The 24,393-nt window shown below is 41.0% G+C and overlaps 1 protein-coding gene across 50 annotated transcripts in view; it reads right to left on the reverse strand.

Moving 5' to 3' along the window:
* ADGRL3 (adhesion G protein-coupled receptor L3) overlaps positions 1-24,393 on the reverse strand; it is a 385,183-nt gene that overhangs the window by 130,957 nt on the left and 229,833 nt on the right. For all 50 annotated transcript variants that reach the window (XR_010472325.1, XR_010472327.1, XR_010472324.1 and 47 more), the window contains one exon: positions 20,297-20,406. Coding sequence is in view for 45 of the 50 variants with exons in the window: in XM_065061628.1 (XP_064917700.1) it covers positions 20,297-20,406 (110 nt within the window). In the remaining 5 variants the exon portion in view is untranslated. The remainder of the gene's footprint in view (positions 1-20,296; positions 20,407-24,393) is intronic.

Raw genomic sequence — 24,393 nt, forward strand, 5'->3', positions numbered from 1 at the left:
CGTGTGTCACACACACATACACTCACATGTGCAACACAAAGGCACTGGCAGAGATTGCACTTTGAAGCATGCTCCCAAAAAGCTCCAAAGAAGCGAATTGAGCCCAAATATTAATAGAAAACACTTTACAGGTTTTAGGATGTGGCTCCTTGCTGTTCGAACCTGGGACTAAGAAGGATGACACTACATTTCATACTTATTTTTTAATGAATAAGTATTGATATTAAGCAAGGACCTAGCTGGAATGAACTGTCATTTTAAAGGAATACAGGTGAGACCTTTAACTTGCACAGGTATATTCAGCGGAGTAAAAATATTATTCTGCTTGGGAGAGCCACAAGTTACAGCAATAAAATATATGTGGTGAATACGCAGAAATTTGGTACTATTTGCAGTGAATATTAGACATGATTATGGCCTACCATTTTTGCCATTAATAAAATGGACTATTTTATTTCTAATTTAAAGCATATGAATTTATGAAGGCTCAGAAAAAACATTTGTCTGCTTTTGCTACAGCTTAACTTCTAATAAATTATAGTAAAAAATTAGGATCCTTGAGCACAGTATTTACTGGTGCATATAACTGGTCAGTGTGTGGTGCCCTCTCGCTATTTCATGGCCAAGGCAGCATTTTCAACATGGCATCAATAATTAAAAACAACAACAAAAATTCTTGCTAGGGTAAAAAAAAAAAAAGTTACAATGAAACACACTCCTTTTTGCTATGAGGTAATTCAATAAATCTGTCTGCTTAGCCTTTATGTATACCAACACTTATTTATCTTGCTATCTTCAAAATGGACAAAGAATGAAGGGCGAGTTCAGTTTTCAGTCCAGTTTTTAGTAATCTGAAAACAAGAAATAGGGCTAAGAGGAATCCTGAGAGGTCCATGGGGGGTTGGTGGGAGGTGTAGGAGCTGGGCTTTTGAAAAGAGTTAGACCAAAAATAAGCACAATTAGGTGACCTAAGGCTGCCTAGTAGGAGCTTGTGCGGCATGATATTTTACAATAAAAATTTAAACAACTTTCAGTGCATTACCATGCTCCCAACGAGCTAATGCGCACAATAGGAGAATCAAGAGGAAAGTCCCCATGATGGCTCTGCCTGGATTGACTGAGGTAGAAAGCCTGATCTTGGGCTCTAAAGACATTAGAATCACAGAATCATAGAACAGTTTGGGCTGGAAGGGCCCTTCTAAGCTCATCTAGTCCAACCCCCTGCCATGAGCCGGGACATCTTCGCCCAGATCAGGTTGCTCAGAGCCCCATCCAGCCTGGCCTGGGATGTCTCCAGGGATGGGGCATCCACCACCTCTCTAGGCAACCTGGGCCAGTGTCTCATCACCATCAGGGTCAAAAATTTCTTCCTCATCTCCAGTCTGAATCTCTCCTCCTTTAGTTTAAAACCATCACCCCTTGTTGTATCACAACATGCCACGCTAAAAAGTCCTTCCCGATTTTTTACAGGCCTGTTTTAAGCACAGAAAGGCCACAATAAGGTCTCCCCGAAGCTTTCTCTTCTCTAGGCTGAACACGCCCAACTCTCTCAGCCTGTTCTCACAGCAGAATTGTTCCAGCCCTCGAATCATCAGTGGAAATTAGTATAAAACCAACCTATTTTTAAAACACTTCCTTAAAGTGCTCTGACTTCGAAAGGGCAGGTACCTCAGCAGTTTCAGAAAGACAAGGCCCATAACTTGGTCCAACAGAAATGTTCTTAATAACAGCAGATTGTGTGTGTGACCCAAGACACAGAGAAAGGATGGAAGCGTTGTGTAACTTTGGCTGAGAGCCTGCCCTTCTCTGAAAGCAAAAGGAGGGGGTTCTCAGGGCTCCTGGCAGCTGCCGTTGCCTGTTCTGGTTGTCACACACAAATGGGGACAGGTAAAAAGGCAGACGGCTGGAGACACAGTTGATATGGGAGAAGGAGGAGGAAGCAGAAGCCAGGCCATCCTAACCTTCAGCATGCACATGGGTTTTGATGACCCCAAGATCCCAGCAAAGGATCCCACTGTTGGCTCCAGCATCCAGACCTTTTTTGTGAGTCATGGTTTCAACACATGCCCTTGAGATGCACCACAGGAAAGGAACCAGCACAGAAATGCCGCTTCATGTAGCATTTCAGAACACATTGCAATGAAGAAAAGCCATCCCTATCCCTGCAAAAATACCCACATCCTTCTGGCATGAAAGCCCATTCAGAAGAGCCCAAACCAACCCATGCCTTCTCATGCCCTCCTTACATGATCCAGCCAATGCTTCTGCTGCCACCGCAGCTGTGCAGCAAAGACAGCATTCCATGTGACAGCAGCAAAATCTATAGGTAAAGACAGATCTGATTTACAGGTGTCCCTGCTGCTGAGCCAAGCCTCCCAGCAGTTCGTAACCCTAGCAGATGCCCAGGTTTTAATGGAACCTTTTGGGCAAGACCACGGTGCTGTTCTTGTCTTGGCCAACAGGCAAGAAATGCAAGCTGGAAGCAGCTTGCTTTCTGGCCTTCAGCTCTTGTAGTGGATCTCTCTGCCAGTCTGCAAAATACACCTTTGCCTGACGGCTTCTGGACTCCCTGCTCAATGTCAGGAGTAGGTACTACACAGCTATTCCCTCCAAACTGCACCTGAGCAAGTAATATCTTCGTTTTACAGCAAAGACAAATGCCAACATCTTGAAGCCCCAACAGAATAAGGATCGGTGACCTGGCACGGCTGGCCAGGTGTTTAATTCACTGTCCACTAGTTTACAGCAATTCTCAGCTCACAAGCTCTCCAGGAATATTATTAATCTAGTTTTCAGGTTGGCAAAAGGGAAGAAAAAAATAAAAAAAAACCACAGAGATTTTACAGTTTACTCCAAGTAACACAACAAAGTCAGAGGATAACTGGACCAGGTGCTTGCGGCACAATCTGTAGTGAATTAAGCGAAATGAAACTGTGTTTGACATATGCACAGCAGTGCATGAACACAAGGACAGGAGAAATATGTTCCATGAAAAGAAGAGATGACAAGTCCAGTACGTCAGAGCTCCTCAGGCATCTGGATGTCCCACAATAAACCTCCATTTGCTAAGCATGGATCATTCCTTCCTGAAACATGATGGGAGCCAGAAGAAAGCATCCAAACAGCAAGAGCATGTTAAAATCTCCTTTTATCCTCTCTAGGCATTTTTTGGGGGAGTGGAGGCTGTGTAATCATGTGTAAAAGTTATAAAAAACCCAACCACCTAAATAGGTATTTTAAAGTTATCCTACAGAAAAGAGATGAAGCAATCACTTCACAACTCTCATGCAGGGGAAAAAAATGCTAATTTAAAAACTAGATACATATATATATTCCCAACTTATCATGCTGATTCTCTTAAGTAAAGACCTTCAGAAATAAGAAGCGTTTTATTCATACTTGCTCAAAGTCAGAAAAATAATATAAACAACTAGATGAAATGTAAAAATACCGAAAACATTGGGTTTTGCCATAAAGAAAGCTGGCTTCTTCATGGACATACCCGGTCTTGTTCCTCTTAATCCTATTTTAAACGCTAGCCTTACAGATGCTGTGAAGCTGCTTTTTCAAATGAGACTATTCTGCATGCTGGGATATAAAACTTGGTCAAAACTGCAGATTTACAAGCCAAGGACAGCAACTCCACTGTGGATGTGATTGCGCAATGGCAAAGATATCATGTAAGGAAATGTCCTGTTAATTTTGATGGTCCTTATCCTACAGCAACACCCCAGGGCCAGAGCAGAAATAGCCAGTGGTCCACTGCTAATGTGAGAAAAGACTGTTCTCCCAAAGCTAAACAAACAAATTAAGGTTAATTAAAGAGTGATGAGATTCTTATCTTGGAACAGGGGCAGGAAAATATTACTTGCTTCACCCGAGGTTGCCTGAGGAAACTGTGACAGAGCTGGGAAACGGTGCCAAACCTGGATTCCAGCGCTTCAACCATAGTTCAAAATCAATTATGAAAACCTGCAAGAGTGAGGAGCGAAAACGGACAATTTCCTCTAGGGATGATGAAAGCGAATGCACCTGTCGGCACCCTTCCAGTGCGCAAACTGGCAAGGACACCTTGCCCGGGTCTTAGTAAGGCTGTTTGGAGGATCACAGCATGGTGGTCTCCCTTTTGAGGGACACCCAGCATATCTAAGAGACAATTTTTCTGTTCCTCTAGTCCTGCAGCTTCCATGTTGTGAACTCCTGTAGATCACATTTGCTTGGGGAGAGGATTTGGCCACTGTCATTCAGGACATTACGCACTCAGAGGTCTTTTCTCTCAGTCTCGCTGCCTGGACGCCTGTCAGCCACTGTCACCAAAGTCTGGGCAAGCATGGGGGGTGCCTGGTCACAGGGAGATCTGCTCTGAGGAGCAAAGCTTTGTTACCTCACAACACTGACCTCAGGTGTTGGCCTGTTGCTTCCTGGTGACAGTTTCCCCACAGATCTGACTCTATGACTGGATCCTTCAAACAGCAGGAGGAAGAAAAGTTGGTGAGAAATGCTCCTCTACCCTCCTCAGCTTGCCAAACCCCGTGTTTCTCTTCCTCTGAGAGCTGGGCTCAGCCATTACCAGGTTAAAATCTCAGAATAGGCTCCACTTCAGAAAACTAGCAAGAGATTAAAGCTGGTGCATGACACAGCTGCTCCCCTTTCACACAAGTCACTTCCCAAGAGAAAAAGCCACGGCTTATGCTATGCACAAAGTGTCAATTGCCTTCTGGACATGCTCCAAGCCACCATGATGCTGGCAAAGGCTCTGAACTGGCTCCCCCCAGCACCCCACTGTCAGGACAGCTGTCTCTGGATGAACCTGCTCGCGGTGCCCACCCCAGAAGCAGGGATGGCCAAGGAGATGACAGCCTTCACCTCCACCATCATGGTCACCACTGGTGACCCACTGTGAGGGAGGTCTGTGGCAGCTGGGGATGGGAACAGCAACACTGTTCCCAAACAAAGGGAAACTATTTGGGATCGACTGCAACAACAGAGCCTTTGGTAAGTGGTCCGAAGGTGTCACTGTCCTTTAGGTCTCCAACAACAGAACACAATGGCATATGGTGCTTTCACAGATGCTCCTTCTCTGTCATTCCTGATGTCTACACAGCAGAAGGCTCTTAGGCTGTAAGGCTAAACATAAGGAAGAATTTTTTTTATTTCTTATTTCAGCAAAATACTGGCCCAGGTTGCCCAGAGAGGTGGTGGATGCCCATCCCTGGAGACATCCCAGGCTCTGAGCAACCTGATCTGGGTGAAGATGTCCCTGCTCATGGCAGGGGGTTGGACTGGATGAGCTTGGAAGGTCTCTTCCAACCCAAACTATTCTATGATTTAATGTATGCATGCTATGAGGACCAAGGGAAAAGGAAATACCAGATCTTCTTGAGATATAGTTCCTTCCAGGCAAGGGTTAAGTGGCTCTGGAAAGCACATAATGCTGCTGAGGATAAATGGAGAGCAGAGAGGACTTCAGCTCTGAGCAGCGCAGTCCTCGGGGAACAGCCCTTGGAGCGGCTCAGCATGCTATTTTTTTGTTGCTTGCTTTGTTAATAAATCTGAAGGGGACTTTGGGCTTTGCATGCGACATGGACTTTTATTTATAGAGCAGGCCAGGGAAGGCTCCTGCTCACCGAATCGATAGCGGGAAATGGCAGGGCTGTACACAACAGCATCACGCCAGGGACCTGAGCGTGCAGAATGCTGAGCTTGTTGACTGCAATCAGAATTCTGCTGTTGTCTTCCAACCTTTTGCCACATAATGTTTTGCAAGAGGAAAACTGGAAAGGGAAAATAGCAGCCAACAGGTTAGGGCATAACTGGATTTCCTTCTGGACCATCAGGATTCATCCCAGTCACACCCAGTCAACACAGCATTTGCAATCATGACCTTCTGTAGCAATTACAAGTTACTTCCCTGTTAAAATGCTTTATCCAGCCATGACTTTGCAGCTCCACAAAGCATTCCTGATTAGATTTTCAACACTGTTACACATGAGGTCTCTTGTACAGACTAGTTTACACACAGAGAAAGTGAGAATTGTCATTCAACAGTTTTCAGTGCACGTTTCGATGGAAAAGAGAAAAATCTTATTTTATAAAGAAAATAATTTAAAGCACTTCAAAGTTTTTGTTTGTTCTGTGGTTTTATTGTTGTTGGTTGTTTTTTTAAAAGGCTTTTCCCCCCACCCCCACATGAGCATCGCTTGAAGTGGGATCATCAGTATCCGCAAGCTCAATGTTTTGCAGGGAACACAAAAAGAAGTGAAAGAAATGCTGGGACACAGACAAATGGCAATCAGATCCTATCTGGTTACTCCATTTCACCGTCTTTCAGCTGATGTAATTCCAACTCTTTAAATTCCAACTCTTTAAAAGCAATCTACTGTGAAAAATGTGGAACGGCTTACATCTCCTATGCTTACCATCAGAGATGCACACACCTGCAATCAATATGCTTTTTATTACTTTATCTGCTCAATTTGCGTAAAGACAATTAAATCCTAACATCAATACATTTGGTAAAATTCCACCCTAAGTAAACAGACACAGGATTTGTAAACGTTGCTCCATCAGCAGCAAAACAGTCAAGTAATAGCTCGTCTGGATAAAACCAGAAAGCATGTCCAAAAATTTTAAATAACTATGACTTCACACGAAATGGAAGAACCACCAAACCAGGCTGCATTAATAATCTCCTGCAGACCCAACCTTATAGAGACACCATTGGGTTTTTAAAAACACTTACCTGCTTTTCTGTGCACCCAGTCCAAACCATTTGGATCTCCTAGTTGTGCAGGTACACACAATGGGGTATTTATATTGCCAGCAATTCCCTGGTGTCCCATTTTTTTAAGTCCACATCAATTAGGTTTGAGGCCTGGCACACCATGAAGCTGGAAAAGCTTTTCTAGTAGGTCCTGGACTACTAAGGAAGCTTTGCCTCTGCACAAGCATGATAGATTAGGCATCTCCCCAAGAAAAAAAAAATAATTTTGTCTGGATTTAAGCTAAGAAGATGGCTTCAAGGTTTAAACAGTGGTGCTGAAATTGTCTTCTGCTCCATCCCCATCTCAAGGCAGGCAAAAATGTGCCCAAATGGCCTGATGAGAACATTCACCACTCTAAAACTGAGGCCCACGTATCCCAGTTCTTTCCTAACTTGACAGGCAAGTGAGTAAAGTCGGAGTTTTCTTTACATGTTGTCCAAAGCATCCCCCAGTTTGCCATGCTTTTTTACAAAGCTGTCACGTATCACCACTGAAATGTCTCTGCTGTGGCACTGGGTGAAGAGAGACATCAGGATGCCGCTTCATTTTAATTAACTTGTCAAACAATTTATGGGTTTTGTTTTGTTTTCCAAATAAAACTTGTTTTAGAGCAAGAGGTATTTGCATATTCTTTTTTTTTTTTTTAAATTGAACTAACAAGCCACACACATAACTAAAACCCTAAATCAAAGGAAAAACCCTGAAACAGTTTTTTTTCTCTCAGGTACCTCCAATTCAACATTTTCTGCAGCATATTGTTCTTTAGAGCTTTAACGCCTATGCTTTTATAGACCCCCAAAAATCACTGCTATTTTGCTAAAAGAAAGCGTGCAGGCTGTGAAAAGAAATCTGTGATTGACTTATTTTGTTTTATGAAAATCCATGTACTCAAATTCTTTATGCAATAAACTGTATTTTCAAACTGATGTTTATCACATATGCAACTGTTTCCAGAAATGAATGTTTAAAAACGCGATACTGGACAAACCACTCAGATAAAGAGCTCACCTGATGTTTTTAAAATTAATGGTTGCACTAAAAATGTCAGTCAGAAGAGGAAGTAACAATTTTGGCTTCTATTGCTAATTCCATGGGTTTCAAAATTGGGCTAGTACATTCATTTATGGCCAGCGTTAACCTGAAGCCTTATAGCTGTAGGTCAGGGCAATTATGTGCATTTTAGAAGCAAGTACATCATTTCTGCATATTTTTCTTTGTAGGTTAAGCATAGTTTTATGCTGAATATATACCGTTTGTCTCCAATAAAAGTGTATTTCCCTGTATTTTTAGATCTGTTACACAATTAATTGTGGGAACTCCTCAAATTCAGCACAGCGGGCTGTATTAAGAACAGAGGTTGGTCTTAGTTTGGGGCTTTCACACTGATCATTAACTACCATGCAGCTGGCAAGGAAATCAACCCCCCAATTATCCTTTAAAGGCCACAACACAAAACTGGGTCAACATTATTGCTATGAATCGTCTTTAGCCACTTATACGTTATGTAATCTAATAGCCATTTGGACAAGAGCTGACATTACCACTCAATATATGTTTGATATTGGAAAATTTAATTGGCTACCTCTTGGATGTCAGGCAAACAGAAACCAGACACACTCTCACCTCCTGACCTTATTGACTGACCAAAGGAAAACCCACTGTTGGTACCAACAAAGCATTAAGATAATTCTAAATCCCTGGGGGCAAGCAGTCTTTTCGGACTCTCTGCTGGCATGATGAGATAAACTTCTTAAAAGAAGTCCAAGTTGACCAATTAATAGTAAATCTGTTGCTCTACAAGCTGATATTCTCCCAGGATCTGCTCCCAAAGTACAAAGTCAACAGCAAGGAACAGTATTTGGATACAAGAGGATGTAGGTATATTTAGGACAGAGTAAGCGATAATCTGAGAAATGAAGTGGAAAGAGACTGTAAGGGGGAAAAGGTGAATTTTCAATAAAACCGAGAACATTGTGGGGAGGATGGTCGCATGTGGAGAGAAGGAGGATGAAGATGTATCTCTCATGCATCTTCAAACAGCAAGATTTGGGTGGCAGGAGGTCCAAATCTAAGTCTGCCTCTACTCACCCCCAAATCTGGAGAAACTAAGTCCTTTAGGCCCTTCATGACTCCTGCAGAGGATCAGGAAGGACCCACAGAGAATCAAATACCCCCCAAAAAAGACTAAAAAGGCTTTTACTTTGGAAACCCTCCACATCCAGATCTGACCATGACAGAAGAGTTTGTTAGTAAACAGCAGCACAGCATTGCTGTCATTTTGTCTGACAAAAGGGAAATAAAATGGATTGGTTTTCTCCCCATTAAAATAAATACCAAAAGCAGTACCTTAGAAAGTTCTTGGTTAAATTTAGAGCTTTGTTTTAATTTATTTATTTTTGGGATAAATGCTGCACTGTTAAGAGAAGGAAGCTGAAACTTTACAGAAGGGCTTTTTGCCCAGTGTCTCTTGGCGTGCTTCCTTGGGTTTTAGATTGCTTTGTATGGTGAAGCATTACAGAATAAGATAACACTTTGTTATCTAGGCACTAAAGAAAGCTAAAGAAATTGAGCCAGAATTTCTTTTCAAGGAGAGCAGAGAGTGTATTTGAATAAGCACTAAATTCAGCAGGGGAATAACTAATATGATTGGTTTTAAAGACGCAGAAATGAATATTTTGCTATGTTCTGAATTTTAAGTGTGAATTTTAAAAGGCCAGAAGAAGAACATACATGCTTTCTACTCCCAGCTTCAGCCCAGATGCTGTAGCAATTTTATAAATCAGAAAGTAGGCAAATGATTGTGATGTTATTTTTTGAATGACTACTATCACAAAATACCTTTGGCTCATTTGTTCTGGCACTATGTGCCTTAATGATATATTTTGCACCATAGCCAGTGAACGTTTTTGCAGCGTATTTTGTAAAAGCGACGAAGATTTTTAACAGCCTCTTATCCACCAAATTAAGCACCCATCATGCAGATGCTTACACAGTTTGCTTCCAGATAAGGCATGTGCATAGAATTCTGTGTCTGTAGGGAAAACAGGCAGACACTCAGAGATTGTAGTTTCTGAGATGGCCAGCCCAGTTTCTGAGGACTGCTGGGCTGCAAACCTAAATGCAAATTAATTACAACAATGCTGTTGGCTGGACTGATCTGCAAGAATCATCAAATCGCAGAACAATGTGCACTGGAAGGGACATTCCAAGTTCACCTAGTCCAACCCTCTGCCACAAGCAGGGACATCTTCACCCAGATCAGATCAATGACAGCTGGGCTTTTATTCTGAGACTACCTTTTACCTGCTGTATTTAGAGAAATGCTTTGATTTTTCAAAGAAAGCAAGGCCATGGCTGTAGATTGCAAGGAAAATTGGCTTACTGAAGGAATAGGTGGTATTTTCTGCAAAGCCAGGTACCCACCAAAGTGCCCATCAATATCACCACAATACATCTTGGTCTTAGGTTACCAGCCAGCCCCTTACACCAACTTCTTGAAACTTCAGGTAAGAAGTTCTCCAGAACTTCCCTGGCTCAAGGCACCTTGAGAAAGGTTGCCTGATACTTGTGCTGCAAACCCCAATTTCACCCTTGCCCAGACAGGTGCAGCTCCCACCAAGCTGAGAAAGAGCAGGATCCCCTTACTCCAGAATTGATGGTTGCTCACAGTTTTCCATCAGTTTTCCACCGTCTCCATTTTTGGGTTATTAAAATAGGATGTTATCCAACAAGTGGAGGGGAAGAAGGGGTCAGGGAGTTGGTTCCTGTCTCAGAAGTGGCAGCTAAAGCTGCTGAGCAACATGCGTTTCTCATTCAAAATTCTCATTTCTCATTCTTTAAAATGACACATACCATCTGTTGCAGCCATTCATAATTGATAAGATTTGGGCTGAGTTTGACTGTGAAAACCCATTTCGATGTGAGTATCAACGTGTGGATGAAGAAGTGTTGCAAAGCAATTAGTCGGAGCTTTCCTTGCCATATGTTACAGCCAACAATGGGCAACTGTCCCCGGGGCACACAAATGGTGCTCAGGAAGCCCCATTTATCGAGTCACTGCAAAGTATCAGCATAACCATTGCAAAAAATAATTTAAGACTTTGGCACTGTTTCCCTCAAACAGTTAATAAACAAATTGCTGCATCAACAGAGCTATTAAAATGCAGGTATACACAGAGCATATTTTTTCCTGTATCAAAGAAAAATATGAATGCCTTGTGTACTCTAGAACTTGCTTAAGACTTTGACAGCCATTTCGTCTCTGAGATGGAAGGACAGAGCAGTCCTCTGTGAGAAAGAAATGCTTTTCCTTCACACTGGAAATGTCTCTCCCTATTACCATCTCTGCACCGTGAATTTCACCACTCACAAATCTGAAGTCCCAGACTCACCCTGTTTAATAACTGAGGCTACTCTGATTTTAAGGCTGGCCAGTTTCTCTCTGTGCATTCAAATTCCCTCAACAAGATAACTCCCAGGTATTTCATGTGCTCTCATCAAAAGCAATGTACTCAAAGGCAACTGTTACAAACCACGCAAGAAAAAACACTCCAAAACTTCAAAAATTAATTTAACTTAAACATGACAATTTAACCAGGATATATTTTTAATGTATTCTGTCTGAAACACTGACTTTTAGTTTTCAAAGCACCAGCGACAGCATGTAGATTTGTCACTTGATAATCAATATTATCCCCCCCTGCCTGCCCCAAGTCATCTGGAACATATTTAATTATTGACTTGGTTGCAAATGTACATGGCACACGCTTGCTCTTCTGTGCGAGTCTTTAAATGGACAAAGGCCGACTTGTTAATCTGTTGAATGTGTCAAATCTATGGAGTACTCAGATACCACCTTATTCTCTCCACTCCATTTCAACAGATGATGTCTCTGTATTTTTTTTTCCAGCTCTATACCGAGTACAGACTAACAGTCCGTCCTTTTCCAGGTGCTGCCAATGCAAGTAGAATTACCCAAAGCAGCAACAAGATCCAAATGCACACCTACTTGAAGCAGGATTCATTTCAGCCTACGACAAGGACAAGACCACCAGGAGTGATCTGGTGCAATTTTACACCTCAGAGAACCACTAGCCTTTCCTTTCGAGGCTAGAAAATCAAAGTAATTTATCTTATAATTTCAATGTTTCGTGCCAAATCTTACCCATAAAAAGTACCTCCAACATCTCCTGTGCATTGTTTCCAGAATTTTTCTTTTCCTTAGGGTGAAATTTTGAAACCCAAGTCTGCATTTGCTATGTGGACTTTAGATCCCCCGCAACCCTTCAGTTTTGCTGCAGAAACATACAACCATCTTTTAAGGTAGTGTTCAGAATAGCACTTAAATACACAGTTTGTTGCTTTAAGTAGTAACATAGGTGGAATAACTCCACAGCGTTTCATATACACACATTAAAGGCAGATTTTCAAGGGAGCTCAGCTTTCATTAGGGCACCTAAATATAACAGGCTCATTTTCAAAACCTCACTGAGGACAACAGCACCCGTTCTGTTCCACAGAACCATTATTTTGCAGGTCTGAACATCTGAGGTTTCTGAAGCTTTCAAGTACATCTGTGTGGTCTTGAAACCTTTGCAAAAGCTTAAACTGAACAATGTGTGAATATTAATTTTTAAACCAAAAGGACAAAGGCTGGACTCAGCTGGATTGCACCAGGATGTGCAGCCCCAACCTCTGCTGAACTATACTGTGCTTTCCAGCAAAGGAAAAACAACAGACAACATTCAACACACTCAGGGGAGAAAAAAAACCCTACAGTTAATGATGTGCTGCTGAATTATACCTTCAGAGAAGCAGAGAGAGAAACCAGGTAGATGTCATCTGCAAGGTAAATTAAAATTACACATCTCAGAGGATTATCAGTGAAAACTAAGATCTAGAAGGGAATTTGCTTTTGATATTGGAAGGGATAAATAGTCCATGCAAATCCTTTTATGTGGGCCTGTAGAGTGGAACAGAGAAATTAAAGATAAATGATATTAAGGTGTTTTTAAAAAAACTAAGTTAGACATATTTAAATTGCCCATGAAAAGAAAAAGATTTTGGAGAAGGAGATTAGTTTATACCCTCAACACTCCATTCACCTAGGAAGCCAACTGGAACAAATCTTTCCTATTCTGAATTGGTTGTCGCTACCCCAATAATAGCCAGACACACCTCGGAAAACCTCAGATAACATTTTTGCATAGCCTGTCAACTACCACATCTTTTTTTTTTTTGTTTGTTTTTTTTTTTTTTTTTTTTTGTTTTGTTTTTTTTTTTTTTTTTTTTGTGAGGTTTGGGTTTGTTTTATTTTCCTTGCAAAATGATGCCGTGGGGAGGGGCCCTTTTGCCTTAGCCTCCCACAAATCTTCCTCCTATTTAATTATTTCGTCTTGGAAGCAGAGTCTGAAGCTAACCAAAATCAAATGCTGCTCAGCCTGTGTTTCTGTCTCCTTTGCCAGAGTTTGAGGTACATACAACTACTATGGTTTCATGCCAGCCTATATCGTTCTTAAAAGTCAACTGGAAATGTTGTTAGCAAGGAAACTGGAGGAAATGAGTAAAAAATAATACATTCAGATCAATTTGGCTCTCTTTCTGGGAGCTCTTTTAATATAAAGAAACTTAACCAAGTTGTATTTTTAGATCCGGAAAGATATGTTTTCATATTTCACACACTAAAGGGATTTGCCTCAATACACTCGAATTTCCCCCCTCCCCCCCTTCCTTTGTGTGCTAGAAGAAATCATCTTCAATCCCCAACTTAACCACTGGATACAGATATTCTGTTCTCCCCATTGGCCAGAATAAAACCCAATAAATGTATTTCATTTCTTTTGTGGATTTATAATAGCACCTGGCAAGGATGGTCTTAATCTCCTTACACTGCTTGCACCAATGAAATAAACCTTTGCAGTACTTATGGAGAGGGATGAAAGGATAATAAGAATAAAATCTGAAAATATAAATATTATCTCCATGAAGATCTGTTATAAAATATATGAAATCCATATCCATGTCTCCAGAGGGTGCTTGGCATAATAGGGCAATTTTGACAACAGGTTATTAAAGATGGAAAGAAAATATAGTCCCCTTAATGATGACAAAACTGTTCGGAGACAACTGGGTCGTGTTTAGACAGCAAATTGGTGGCAAATATCTACTGGTAGACCTGTTGGAAATAGATGAAAAAAAATGACTTGGTACGAATGACCTAAAACCAGCAGTTTCTTCCTGTTGGTGCTCCAGACAGGCGTATTTGCAGCGTCCTGGTTGCTACATGTTGTCAAGACCTTTGTAAATCAAACATAGATCTATTTCACACATTAGAAAGATGTTCCACTGTTTGGATGATTAGTAGTATTGAAATTCACCAGAATTTCATTATTTATGCTCAGCTTCGGTTCCAGTTTCCATCTGAGTTGAGACAGTATCATTTATTTACTATGCTAGAAACAGGTATAAAAAAGATGAATTTCTGGAAAAAAAGGTAATTACTTGAGATAGCCTCAGGTTACCAGGAACCTGACCCAAAGTTTGCTGACAGTGAAACAAAGCTTCACTGTGATTTAATGACCATTGTTTCAGACTCAAAGGCTGAAGGCATTCAGACAATAGTTTAAGATTTTAAGCAAATGCTAGTTTAATTGGCTAAACCCAAAGCAATATATACTTTCTCACTAAAAATTCAGCTGCTGTGGAGCAAGACTGGAAAGGAATAAATGGTGCCACAAAGTCACACAAGGAACTGAGTTAGGCCCTTATATTCACCATCTTCATAAAATGAGATAAGTTATACTACTCAGAGTTTTTCACCTTCAGCTTCCCCAACAATAAATGAGTTACAGAGAACTGACAGGCTCCACATTGAGAAAAACATCACACATGAGGAACATATAACCTATCTATGGTAAAGTCTAACTTATTTAAAGTCTGGGTCTCTACAAGGCAAGCTTTGCAAGCATGAGGTGATGGTGGGGATAGAGATGTGAACTTTGCCTCTTGCTCTACCACAGAAACCTTTTTATACTCCCTACAGAAAGAAACCTTCTCCTAGCTGTACTTGCGTAAAACTCCAATAATGATAAACTACTGTCATGCTTTCCATGCTCCCCCACATCCCCTTCAGTCTGTTCGTGAATTTTACTATTGCAAACTTGTCACCGGCACCCGTTTAACTTTCCACCTACTTAAGTTCTAACTGGAAGGAAAAAAGCTCCGTAATTACATCTATCACCACCATACCCAATCTTTCACACCAGAAGAGTCGCACCATTCCTGCTGTTTCTCTCACCTACGTCTCCAAACGATGCTCAGTGTTTCCCAAACTAATGGAAAAGGAAGGTCTGAATTTGCCTGCAAAAAAATCAGTCAATAAAAAGACACTTTGCTCATCCAAAGACCTGGCGTTCAGACAGTGGGTGTTTAATTTGTCCTGTGTGTCGCTCGACATGCCGTGCTGATCAGATGCCTGTCAGCAGAGCCCACTGCCAGCTACTCCACTCCTACTCCATCACCAAATGGGTTTGTTCACTTAAAAAAAGCCATTTGGTCATGTTGCAAAAAACCCCATATTTTTCTTTGGTCTGAAAAATAAAAAGTCTGGGGGTAATTAAATTCTTATAGTAGGACGAAGAAAAGGAAGTATACAGGGGAGCTGGGCATGCACTTGGATTTTCGCTGTGCTGGAGTGCAAGATCTTCAACAGCTATGTAGCCTGGAGATGTCCAGCTCGAATGTCAGACCTCATTTGAAGGCTTACCTCACTGATTAATTAGCAATGCAATTTTAAAATCTGATGGGCAGAGGATTGACAAACATCCACATGACTGAAGTTACACTGACTCATTGCAATGACTCTTCCATAACAACCTGTTCAGCTGGTATGCTACCAAGTTATTTTTCTAAGTGGTATTAATACATGTCCATCAAATTATGTTCCTCTCAACTTTGACAGCAAATGTGCAATAGAACACCCCGTGATCAGCCGACAAGTTCCAAGGTGCACAGGCAACAACAGATTCCAGCCCCCCCAGCATTTCAGATCTAATTCAGCCTCCAGGTTTGCAAAAACCTACAATACCAGGTTATTTTAATTATGAGAGCTTTTCAAGTGGCTACTGTAGACACACACTCTCCCCACAAATAAAATGTGAAAGGAACCCAATATGGGCAGCAACACATCTTTTGTTTCTGCTTCCACAGACAAAGAACTGCCAAGCAAAGCTGGGAATTCCAGCAAATACTAAAAAGGGTTTTTTTGGCCACCAAGTCCATGAAATTGTACACTTTGGAAGAAAGGCAATTTGTCAGCAGGATACAAAGTAATGATTCTTTGCTTAGAAATAATTATAGTCAGTAGTTAGGTTTGAGGGTTTTTTTTGGTTTGTTTTTTAATTACTGTTCTTAGCTCCACCCCCCCCCCCAAACATGCATTTAACTAAATAAAACAAAGGATGCCTGGCTTCAGAGAGAAAACTAGAGAAGCCTTAAGTCCATTTAATGAAGAAAACAGGGCCTTGTTTTCGATGGACAAACGCTGCTTCTCTCCTGAGAGGAAAGGCGGCAAGAAAATGCACACAGAAAGCCTGGAGGCCACATAAAGGTCTTACAGCACTCTGGAAATAATTAAGAACTGTATTCTTGGGCAAAAGTTGTCTCATTAAATTGTTTTCAGATTTCAGTTTTCTCCCAGATTCTCCTTGCTCTTTCCCTTTCCACCAGCAGTCTTGGAGAAATGAAAATATCAGTTTGCTTTCTAGTGCTTGTATTCTCTTAAAAATGTCATTACTCAATTATCTGTCTATTCAGTGGCCCTAAGGTCCAGCAGAGCAGATATCGTGAGCCTTCATTTAATGTTTTAAATGCACTTCAGTCCACTTGTGATACAATAAAACTTTATTGAATTCTGTTCCCACATCACCATCCCTCACTTTTACTGATATGTGAGCCCATCTACTCCTCTGTCAGCAATAAAAGGAATATGACCTTTCCTTCCATCAATACAGCAATTGGGAAATGTGATTTCAGCTTCCATGTTAAAAAGACAAAGTCTTAAGAAAATAAAAGATGACCCATGCTTGAGCATTGTTTTCCTTTCCTTTCCTTTATCAAAAAACAGACTTGTTTTGTAGGCCATCATCACACAAGCTTTCCTGGGGACTCCAAAGCTGAGAATGTAAGGGAACAGAATGCTCAGGAAAAACTGAAGGTAAATTTGACTCAGGGTAGCTAAATTCCCTTTCCAACAACATGCTGGATCCTCAGGAGCCTGAATGGTTGTCTCCAGGGGTAAGTGAACAGAAAAAGCCCTCCAAAACACCAGCTCACACCTTGTTCCAAACGGAAATAAAATCCAGATTTGGATAAGATCCAAAATCTTGCCTAATAGGACTCTCTTGCTTGTCACCAGTCTCATGTATGGTGTTTGACAAACCGCTCATCTGCTTTCTGCAAAAAATGGAAGTCCCTTAGCACATAACAAAGATGAAATAAGAAAAATTATACTCCTAAATGTATTGGTGTCATGACAACAGGTCTGCACAAGCACCAGAAGATACCAGAGTGTTTCTGCAATGAGAGTGTTAGACCCAGCTACCTAAAACTACCTCCACAACTCTGTTCCCATTACCCATTTATCCCTGCCCTGCCAGGAGAGAGGGGAACATCAAAAACAGAGTTGGGGACCAGAGGGACCCACACAAAGCGCGGTTCCTCCTACTTATACACAGCGTAACGCAGCCTAAAATGCAGTTTCTGCCATCTCTCCACAGCATGACGTGCGTCTACAAACTCTAGAAGTGGCAAACTGGAGGTCTGCAGCGGTACATTGAAAAGCTCTCTTAGTCACAATGAAAAGGAAATGCAACTTAAAGAAACTGGAGTAATAAATTCTGTGGAGGAATAATTTCCAAAGAAAAGGGGTGGTATTTAAAACAGGCCTGAGAGAAATGAATACTACACACCAAGCCCTGGTTTAAGAATGACAAAATTAATTAGGTGATGCCAGAAAAATAGGACAACTGATGCCACTGAAGCCTGTCAAATTAGGCCTGGTATCTTTGAAATCGCCTGCTTTTCATTGTCAGAGGGCAACAAAAAAGAGAGCAGAAGTCCTTGTAATGACTGTCAATTTTTGTAGACAGTGTCTGCCACCAGATAAACTGATGGCAGAATCAGGAAAACAAGGAGAGGATTGGGCTATTTAGTTATCTGTTGGCTTCCCCATATGTCAAGTGTAACTTCAGCCTCACCAAACTGTCCTTGTTGGGGTATCCCTAGTGAGCACACAGGAATGTAGTGGGAAGGAGAATATTAAGGACTTTTTAAAATATGTGAGCTATTGGAGTTAGAAGAGGTTTGTTTTTTGCCCTCCTCCTCTTTCCTCTTGAACATGATACAAGTTAGTAGTGGAAGAGTTAAAAAATAAATAAATCAATAAATCACACAATGAGCAGGCTACGCAATGGAGTCTTAAATTTTCCATAATTTTTCTCTGAAGGAGAGGATACACTAACACTATATTAAGCATAAGTGCCTAAGGCCAGGCCTAAGAACATCTGCTAGAGATGACTCCTAAACACTGCCCTCTTGAGACACACACACGCATGTGTCCCTCTCCATCTGTAAGGAATAATTCGAAGCCGTAAGGAGTACCCCATCCAAACAGACAGAGCAAGCTGGAAATACCAGTGAAAATAGGAATTTCTGTGCCATGCAATCACTGTGTTTCTTGAGGAGACGGCTGTATGGCAGATGGCAACGTAAGGCTGCAGCACAAGCCCGGGAGAGTGGATCCTCCTTCACCATGTGCTGCCCTTTTGTTCCCCCTGCAAATTCTGCTCGCAGAGGCACTACATTTGATTCATAAACAAACGGAGCAAACAGCCATTAAAGCCATTAACTTAATTGCAAAGGCAGTGCGGCTTCTTGTTGTTGTTTTCTTCCCTGCATTCGGGTCATTAAAACATATTCAATCCCTACTGTATGTTGGGTGCTCGGCAACCTTTCACAAGAGTTATTTTACATCTTGTGTGCAGGGCCGATTAACACCTTGGGGTAGAACATTCACATATTACCTTGCTCAAAAGGTACCACCATTCCTCTTTGTTTTTGATACAACAAAGGCTACTGAGGGGTACCAGGTAATGACTGTCGCTTTACCAGCCCAGTCTCAGGAGGGAATGTCAAACCTCACGCAAATTGCCAATCTCAAGGAAATAAAACCTGCTACGATAAGTAGAAACCAATCCCCTGCCTCGCCCTCCCCATCCACAGCATCATTTGTAAAATGAAAGACTTCATTTAGAGTGAAATAACTCCAAACTGGTAATTTGGTATGAGCTTGCCAGGGCAGACCCTAAGCCCCTGATGTCGCTTGTTCCATGGGTTTAATAGCTGACTCCATTAAAAAAAAAACCAAAAAACCAAAACCAAACGAATTCCATCAACACATTTAGAAGTTTCATGTTTTTGTTTAGAAAAATCAAATCTGGAGATGCTGAGCCCTCCTCATCCGTCATCGGAGAAGCTGTGAGTTGTCACATCCCTGTCACTTCTCGGCCACCTTTGCTCTCCTGCCACCCATGCTCAAGGTGAGGAAGAAGATACTATGAGCCCTTGGGCCAAATCCCAGGGTTTCAGCAAATTTAAGCCTCCTGCTGCTCTCTCAATACAACTCCATGGTTTGAATGTGGTGCCTTGCTGTACCTGCTTTATTATTTTGAGAGGTGTGCTGTGAACTTTGGAAATAGTGCTGTTATTCACCGCTCAGCTCCTTACGACTGCGAATAAAAAGCGCACTCCTAACAGAAGTGTTGTTATTTCTTTTGAGGTAAGATGTTTTTGACTGTAGGACTGTAACTGTGTCTAGCAGATTCAACTTCTATAGAAAGCAAATTCTGAGGTACACTTAAATTTTTGTAACCCCAACATTTTCCATTCAGCACATACTGCTGCAACCCCAGATGACTGTCTTCCTAGCCCCAAAATTCAGGGTAAATGGTTTGCTTCTAATTTGTCTTCTTATCTTTGGAAGCTTATAAATTAGTATTTTCCAGCATCAAACATCAAATTTCCCAAAACATTAGCTTTCTACCTCCTCGGCGATACAATACTGTATTTAAGGCACTTATCCAATGTCACCAATTACACAGATGTACGTTAGTCCGAGGTGCACTGCTATACCATTACATGCATAAAAACTGTGAAAAGAGAAATTATAAGCTAGCAATAATGCTTCATTCTTCTGGGCTGCTGGCACTTATGGGGCTTCCCAAGCGTTTTCCAAAAGGTGATATGTCACTGTCCCACTGTACAACAAGGAAAATGGGAGGCACTACTAGGATACATTTAAGATAAGCAGAAACTTTGAACAGAGGACAATTTTTCATATTTTATCAGCTCAGCCTCAGAGGACACACGTGGTTTGTCCTGAGCATTTACTTGCCCTCGGGCAGCAAGCTCAAGGCTGGCCTGGTCTCCACAATAAAAGATCTCTATTAAAAATTAAAATATATCAAGATACATACTGTAAGGGACACATTCGTACTGCACTTCCAGGTACTTGTACGTCCCAGGGCAAGGGTCTGGAAACACATCGGGGCCAGCAACAACTGCACACTGGGTCCGATTACTGCATCTGCAAAGCAAGAAAAAAAAAAAAAAAGAAGGGTCAGAAAGAGGAATCTGGGCCAGAGGACAGCTTATTGCCAAATGAGAAGAGGCACTGTGCCACAACCTTCCCCTCCAGACACTTCGTACAGCACCAGGAGATAGTTCTTTAAAAAAACCCCCAGGGGCGTGTTTGGAAAAAAAAAAAAAAAAATTACAGCTGTGTGATGCTCTAGTTCTTGAAATAAATTCCATCACAGTGATCCTTAAATACCAGCATCACCACCAAACAAAATGCCAAAGACTAAACCAACAGCACTCACAGCAAAAATAATCATATATTTTATAGGAGGCATATCAAATCCATTTTACAAAATATTTATAAAGTGTTCCCACAAAAACAGTCATCTTGAATAATGCTGTTTAATGCAAAGACTAGAAACAGCAACATTTGAGCAGGGGAAAAAAAAAGAATAAATCACCAAATAAGCTGTCTAAAAACCAAATAATAGTTTTTCATAGACAGCCAACACACTTGTTATCAACAGCTCTGTTTTATTCGATCATTCTGCCCAGAATGGATTAATCTCCTAAGACAAAGTGTTGTGGGTTTTTTTGCAAAAGCCTTGATTTTTATGCTTTGGCATGCCAGAAAGAGACCGCCTGAGGGTGAGACCACTCCATTTGCTCTCCCTGAGACCCGTGACCATCCTGGCTTCTCCAGAAGCCAGGACGTCCAGTGCAGAACTCATTTAGCTCTGTGCTGGAAATGTTTTGTGTTTACCTAAGGCTACAGTTTGTCAGCCTTAATGAGGATTTTATCTGAGCCCATAAATTAAAATTGATTCATTAGCAACTGCCTTAAGCACCATGATTTCTTTAATTTTATGGAAAGATTAATAAGAGCTGATACGTTTGCTCATCAGGCTGTTTTGCCGGATAACAGATAATCCAGAGGGCTGGGACATTCTCGTGTTTTCTAATTGAAAAATGACAGTTATCACAGCAAGTGACTAGTTTTATCATATACAATGAAAAAGAATTTTATTAACAAAAAGGATAACTTTCTTGTCCTCACCTTTGGGCTTCTCCCCTCAACTCTAGCAAGTCCTGAAGCCCCCCTGGACCCCTTTTCAAGGGGAAAACAACAAAACAAAACTAAAAACTCCCAAATGAAAACTCAAATACTATGTGGTGTCAGTGTCTCATACAAAAAAAAAAAAAAAACACAACCACCACAAAACCAAAAAAAGCCCAAGTCCTGCTTGTTCCCACATATCTGGGCAACAAAACTGCATCTGGCACTTGGCATTTCGCATTTCCTTTTATCACCCCAGGGTGAAAAACGCAGGTTCCTGTTCCAGCACACTAAAAGGACGAAGGCAATTTGCACTAAAAACCTCAGACAAAAAACCCCTAATACCTGTTCAACCAACTATTACTGTCAGACATCAACCTAGGAAAATTTTAAGGGGAGGAAGAGGTAAAAACCACTCATCATTAAATCTCTGGTTGCTGTGCTTTTGCTCATGCTTTTTCCCACTTTTGCAAGGGCATCTCGGTCTATTTGGTTTTGTCATTTTGCTTTCCAGACAGATTAAACGCCCAGGTGACACTCAGTGACACACAAGGAGTGACACAGAAAGGGAGATGAATAAAAGAGAACTCTGGGAGGAATCTGTGAATTTGGGAGACTGGATGGACAACTTTATTCCTAGTAAAAAAAGCAGCTTCCATTTTATTAGTTCATACAACATTTTAAAGCAAACGTTCTGGAGACACTGAAGAAATAAAGGAAGCCCCTAAGTGGTTTTAGTTGCCCTTAATGTCATTTATCATGAAATCTGACAAGGAATTCACAGTCATCTTGTTGGCTTGGGTTGGTTTATTTTTAAGTCTTCATTTGCCAGTGCCTGGGCTCCTCTGGAAATGCTTGCCTTGGTGCAAAGCGTGCTCCAGGAAAACACCAGAGTCCCACATTCACCTTGCAGATGCCTCCCAAGAGCAACCAAGAGATGAGAAACCAAAGCATAAGCCCAAATCTGCATTTTTACCCCAACTTGAGACTGATGGCAACTTGCATTCCTGTATGTTTAGGAAAAGAGAATACACAAAACCGTCCTAAAAATCAGTCCGAGGAATGTATCCATGAAAAGTTCACATTATTCACATGTATGTTTTGGAGACAAAAATCCCTCCTGGGAAAAAGTGCAAATTGTCCCAGTCACAGGGAAAAACAAAAGAAAACAAAAAGATTCTTTATGTCTTCTTTCCAGATACATTTATTCCCACTTATCAAGGTGCCTGTTTTGTCTTTCAGATGCGTAAACATATTTATTCTAGAAGAGAGGTGTCAATCCAGTGTTACACAGACACTGTAACAGAAAATAGGGGTTACTTTTGCAGAACTTCTCCCAGTTCCAGTGGAAAATGACTTTCAAGAATTTTAATGAGACAATAATAATAATAATAATAATTCATGTGGAATTTGTTTTGCATTTATACAAGTGGGACTGAAGGAAGCCTTTGAGTTCAGAACCAGCTGCAAGGCTCAACTCTGCTTGTGACTCTCAGTTAAGACTTTAAAAAAAACCAAAAACAAAACAAAACCAAACAAACAAAACCAAACAAAACACCCCACAGAAACTTCATTTCCCTTTAGCAAACTTACACTCCTTCTCCCTGTTTTAAGTGACAAGGTCGTCTTGTGATACCAAGGCAGAAACACTTTAAGAAATAAACACCTGCTTATTTCTGCTCTGACACCTTTGATTTTTTACCAATGCTGACATTGTTGATATATTTACCAAAAGAGAAAGAAAGGAAGGAAAAAAAAAAAGTTTGGCAGGTGATGTCTATTTCAGGCATTTCCAGGAATTTTAATAGCACAGATATGTCAAGAGCATCAGGCTAGAAATGTTTGGGACGATATACAACCAAAGAGCAACCAAAAAACCATGTGCCTCAACACGCAAATATAGGCCAGACATCAACGCCCAAGCCTCTATCCCAAGGTTTATTATACTTTTCTACTGGCTTTACAGTAAGAGACAGACTTAATTCATTATCCTTCATGGCAATGCTGCAAGAAATCCTTTCCCTTCTTGGGAACACAAGAAATCTCCTCTCTGGATGAGTGCTTTAAGAAAGGGGCTGTCACAGCAAATAAGTCAGGCAGGAGTGTGTTCTCCCCTGTCAATATGTGATATTTCCAAATCAAGCCTTTAGGAAGGGCCAAGCAAAAATAAAATAAAATAAATAAAATAAAATAAAATAAAATAAAATAAAATAAAATAAAATAAAATAAAATAAAATAAAATAAAATAAAATAATGCCCTGGAGAAAGCAAACAGGAAGCAAAGAGAAATTTCACTCCTAAGTGGAGTTAACATGATGGCTTGCAAACAAGGGGGGAAGAGGGAAAAAAAAAATTAAGAGGCAGTGGAGGGTGGAGAGGGGAGAACAGAACCGCGAGCCTTGAGAAAAGCTTTTGGTTCACCACATTTGCTTCCAATAATGCACTGCACTAAAGCAATGCTAAATCCTCTGCCTGTTTAGCTTGCAGAAACAAAGAATTCCTCAACAGAATCCACAAAACCTTAAAAGAAAAGGATCTAATGACAGGGAGATGAAAATCCAGTTTCTCTAACATTTTCTTCATTATGAATGGGCCTTTTTATCGATCTTTCTGAGCACAGAGAAGCTGGCTTTTCAACCTCTGCTGCGATATAATTATCTGTGTGATTCTGTTTAATGCTAACACAGAAGAGTCCCACTACACACTGTGTTTTGTTGTTTTATTGACGGGTTTTAATTATCTATCCAGCTGCCAGGAGCTGTCAGACCGGACACTTCCTATGTGATCAAACCAATATACACTGAGGCACGGAACATCCTAATTGCAGCCTCACCAAGCACCTTTGAGGGGATAAACCAACGAGATACATTTAAAACTGCCATAGTTACTGTAAAACCTTATGATGTTTGACAGGAAAAAAAAAAAAAAAAAAAAAAG

This window comes from Columba livia, chromosome 4 (assembly GCF_036013475.1).
Source record: "Columba livia isolate bColLiv1 breed racing homer chromosome 4, bColLiv1.pat.W.v2, whole genome shotgun sequence".
Lineage (NCBI taxonomy): Eukaryota > Metazoa > Chordata > Aves > Columbiformes > Columbidae > Columba > Columba livia.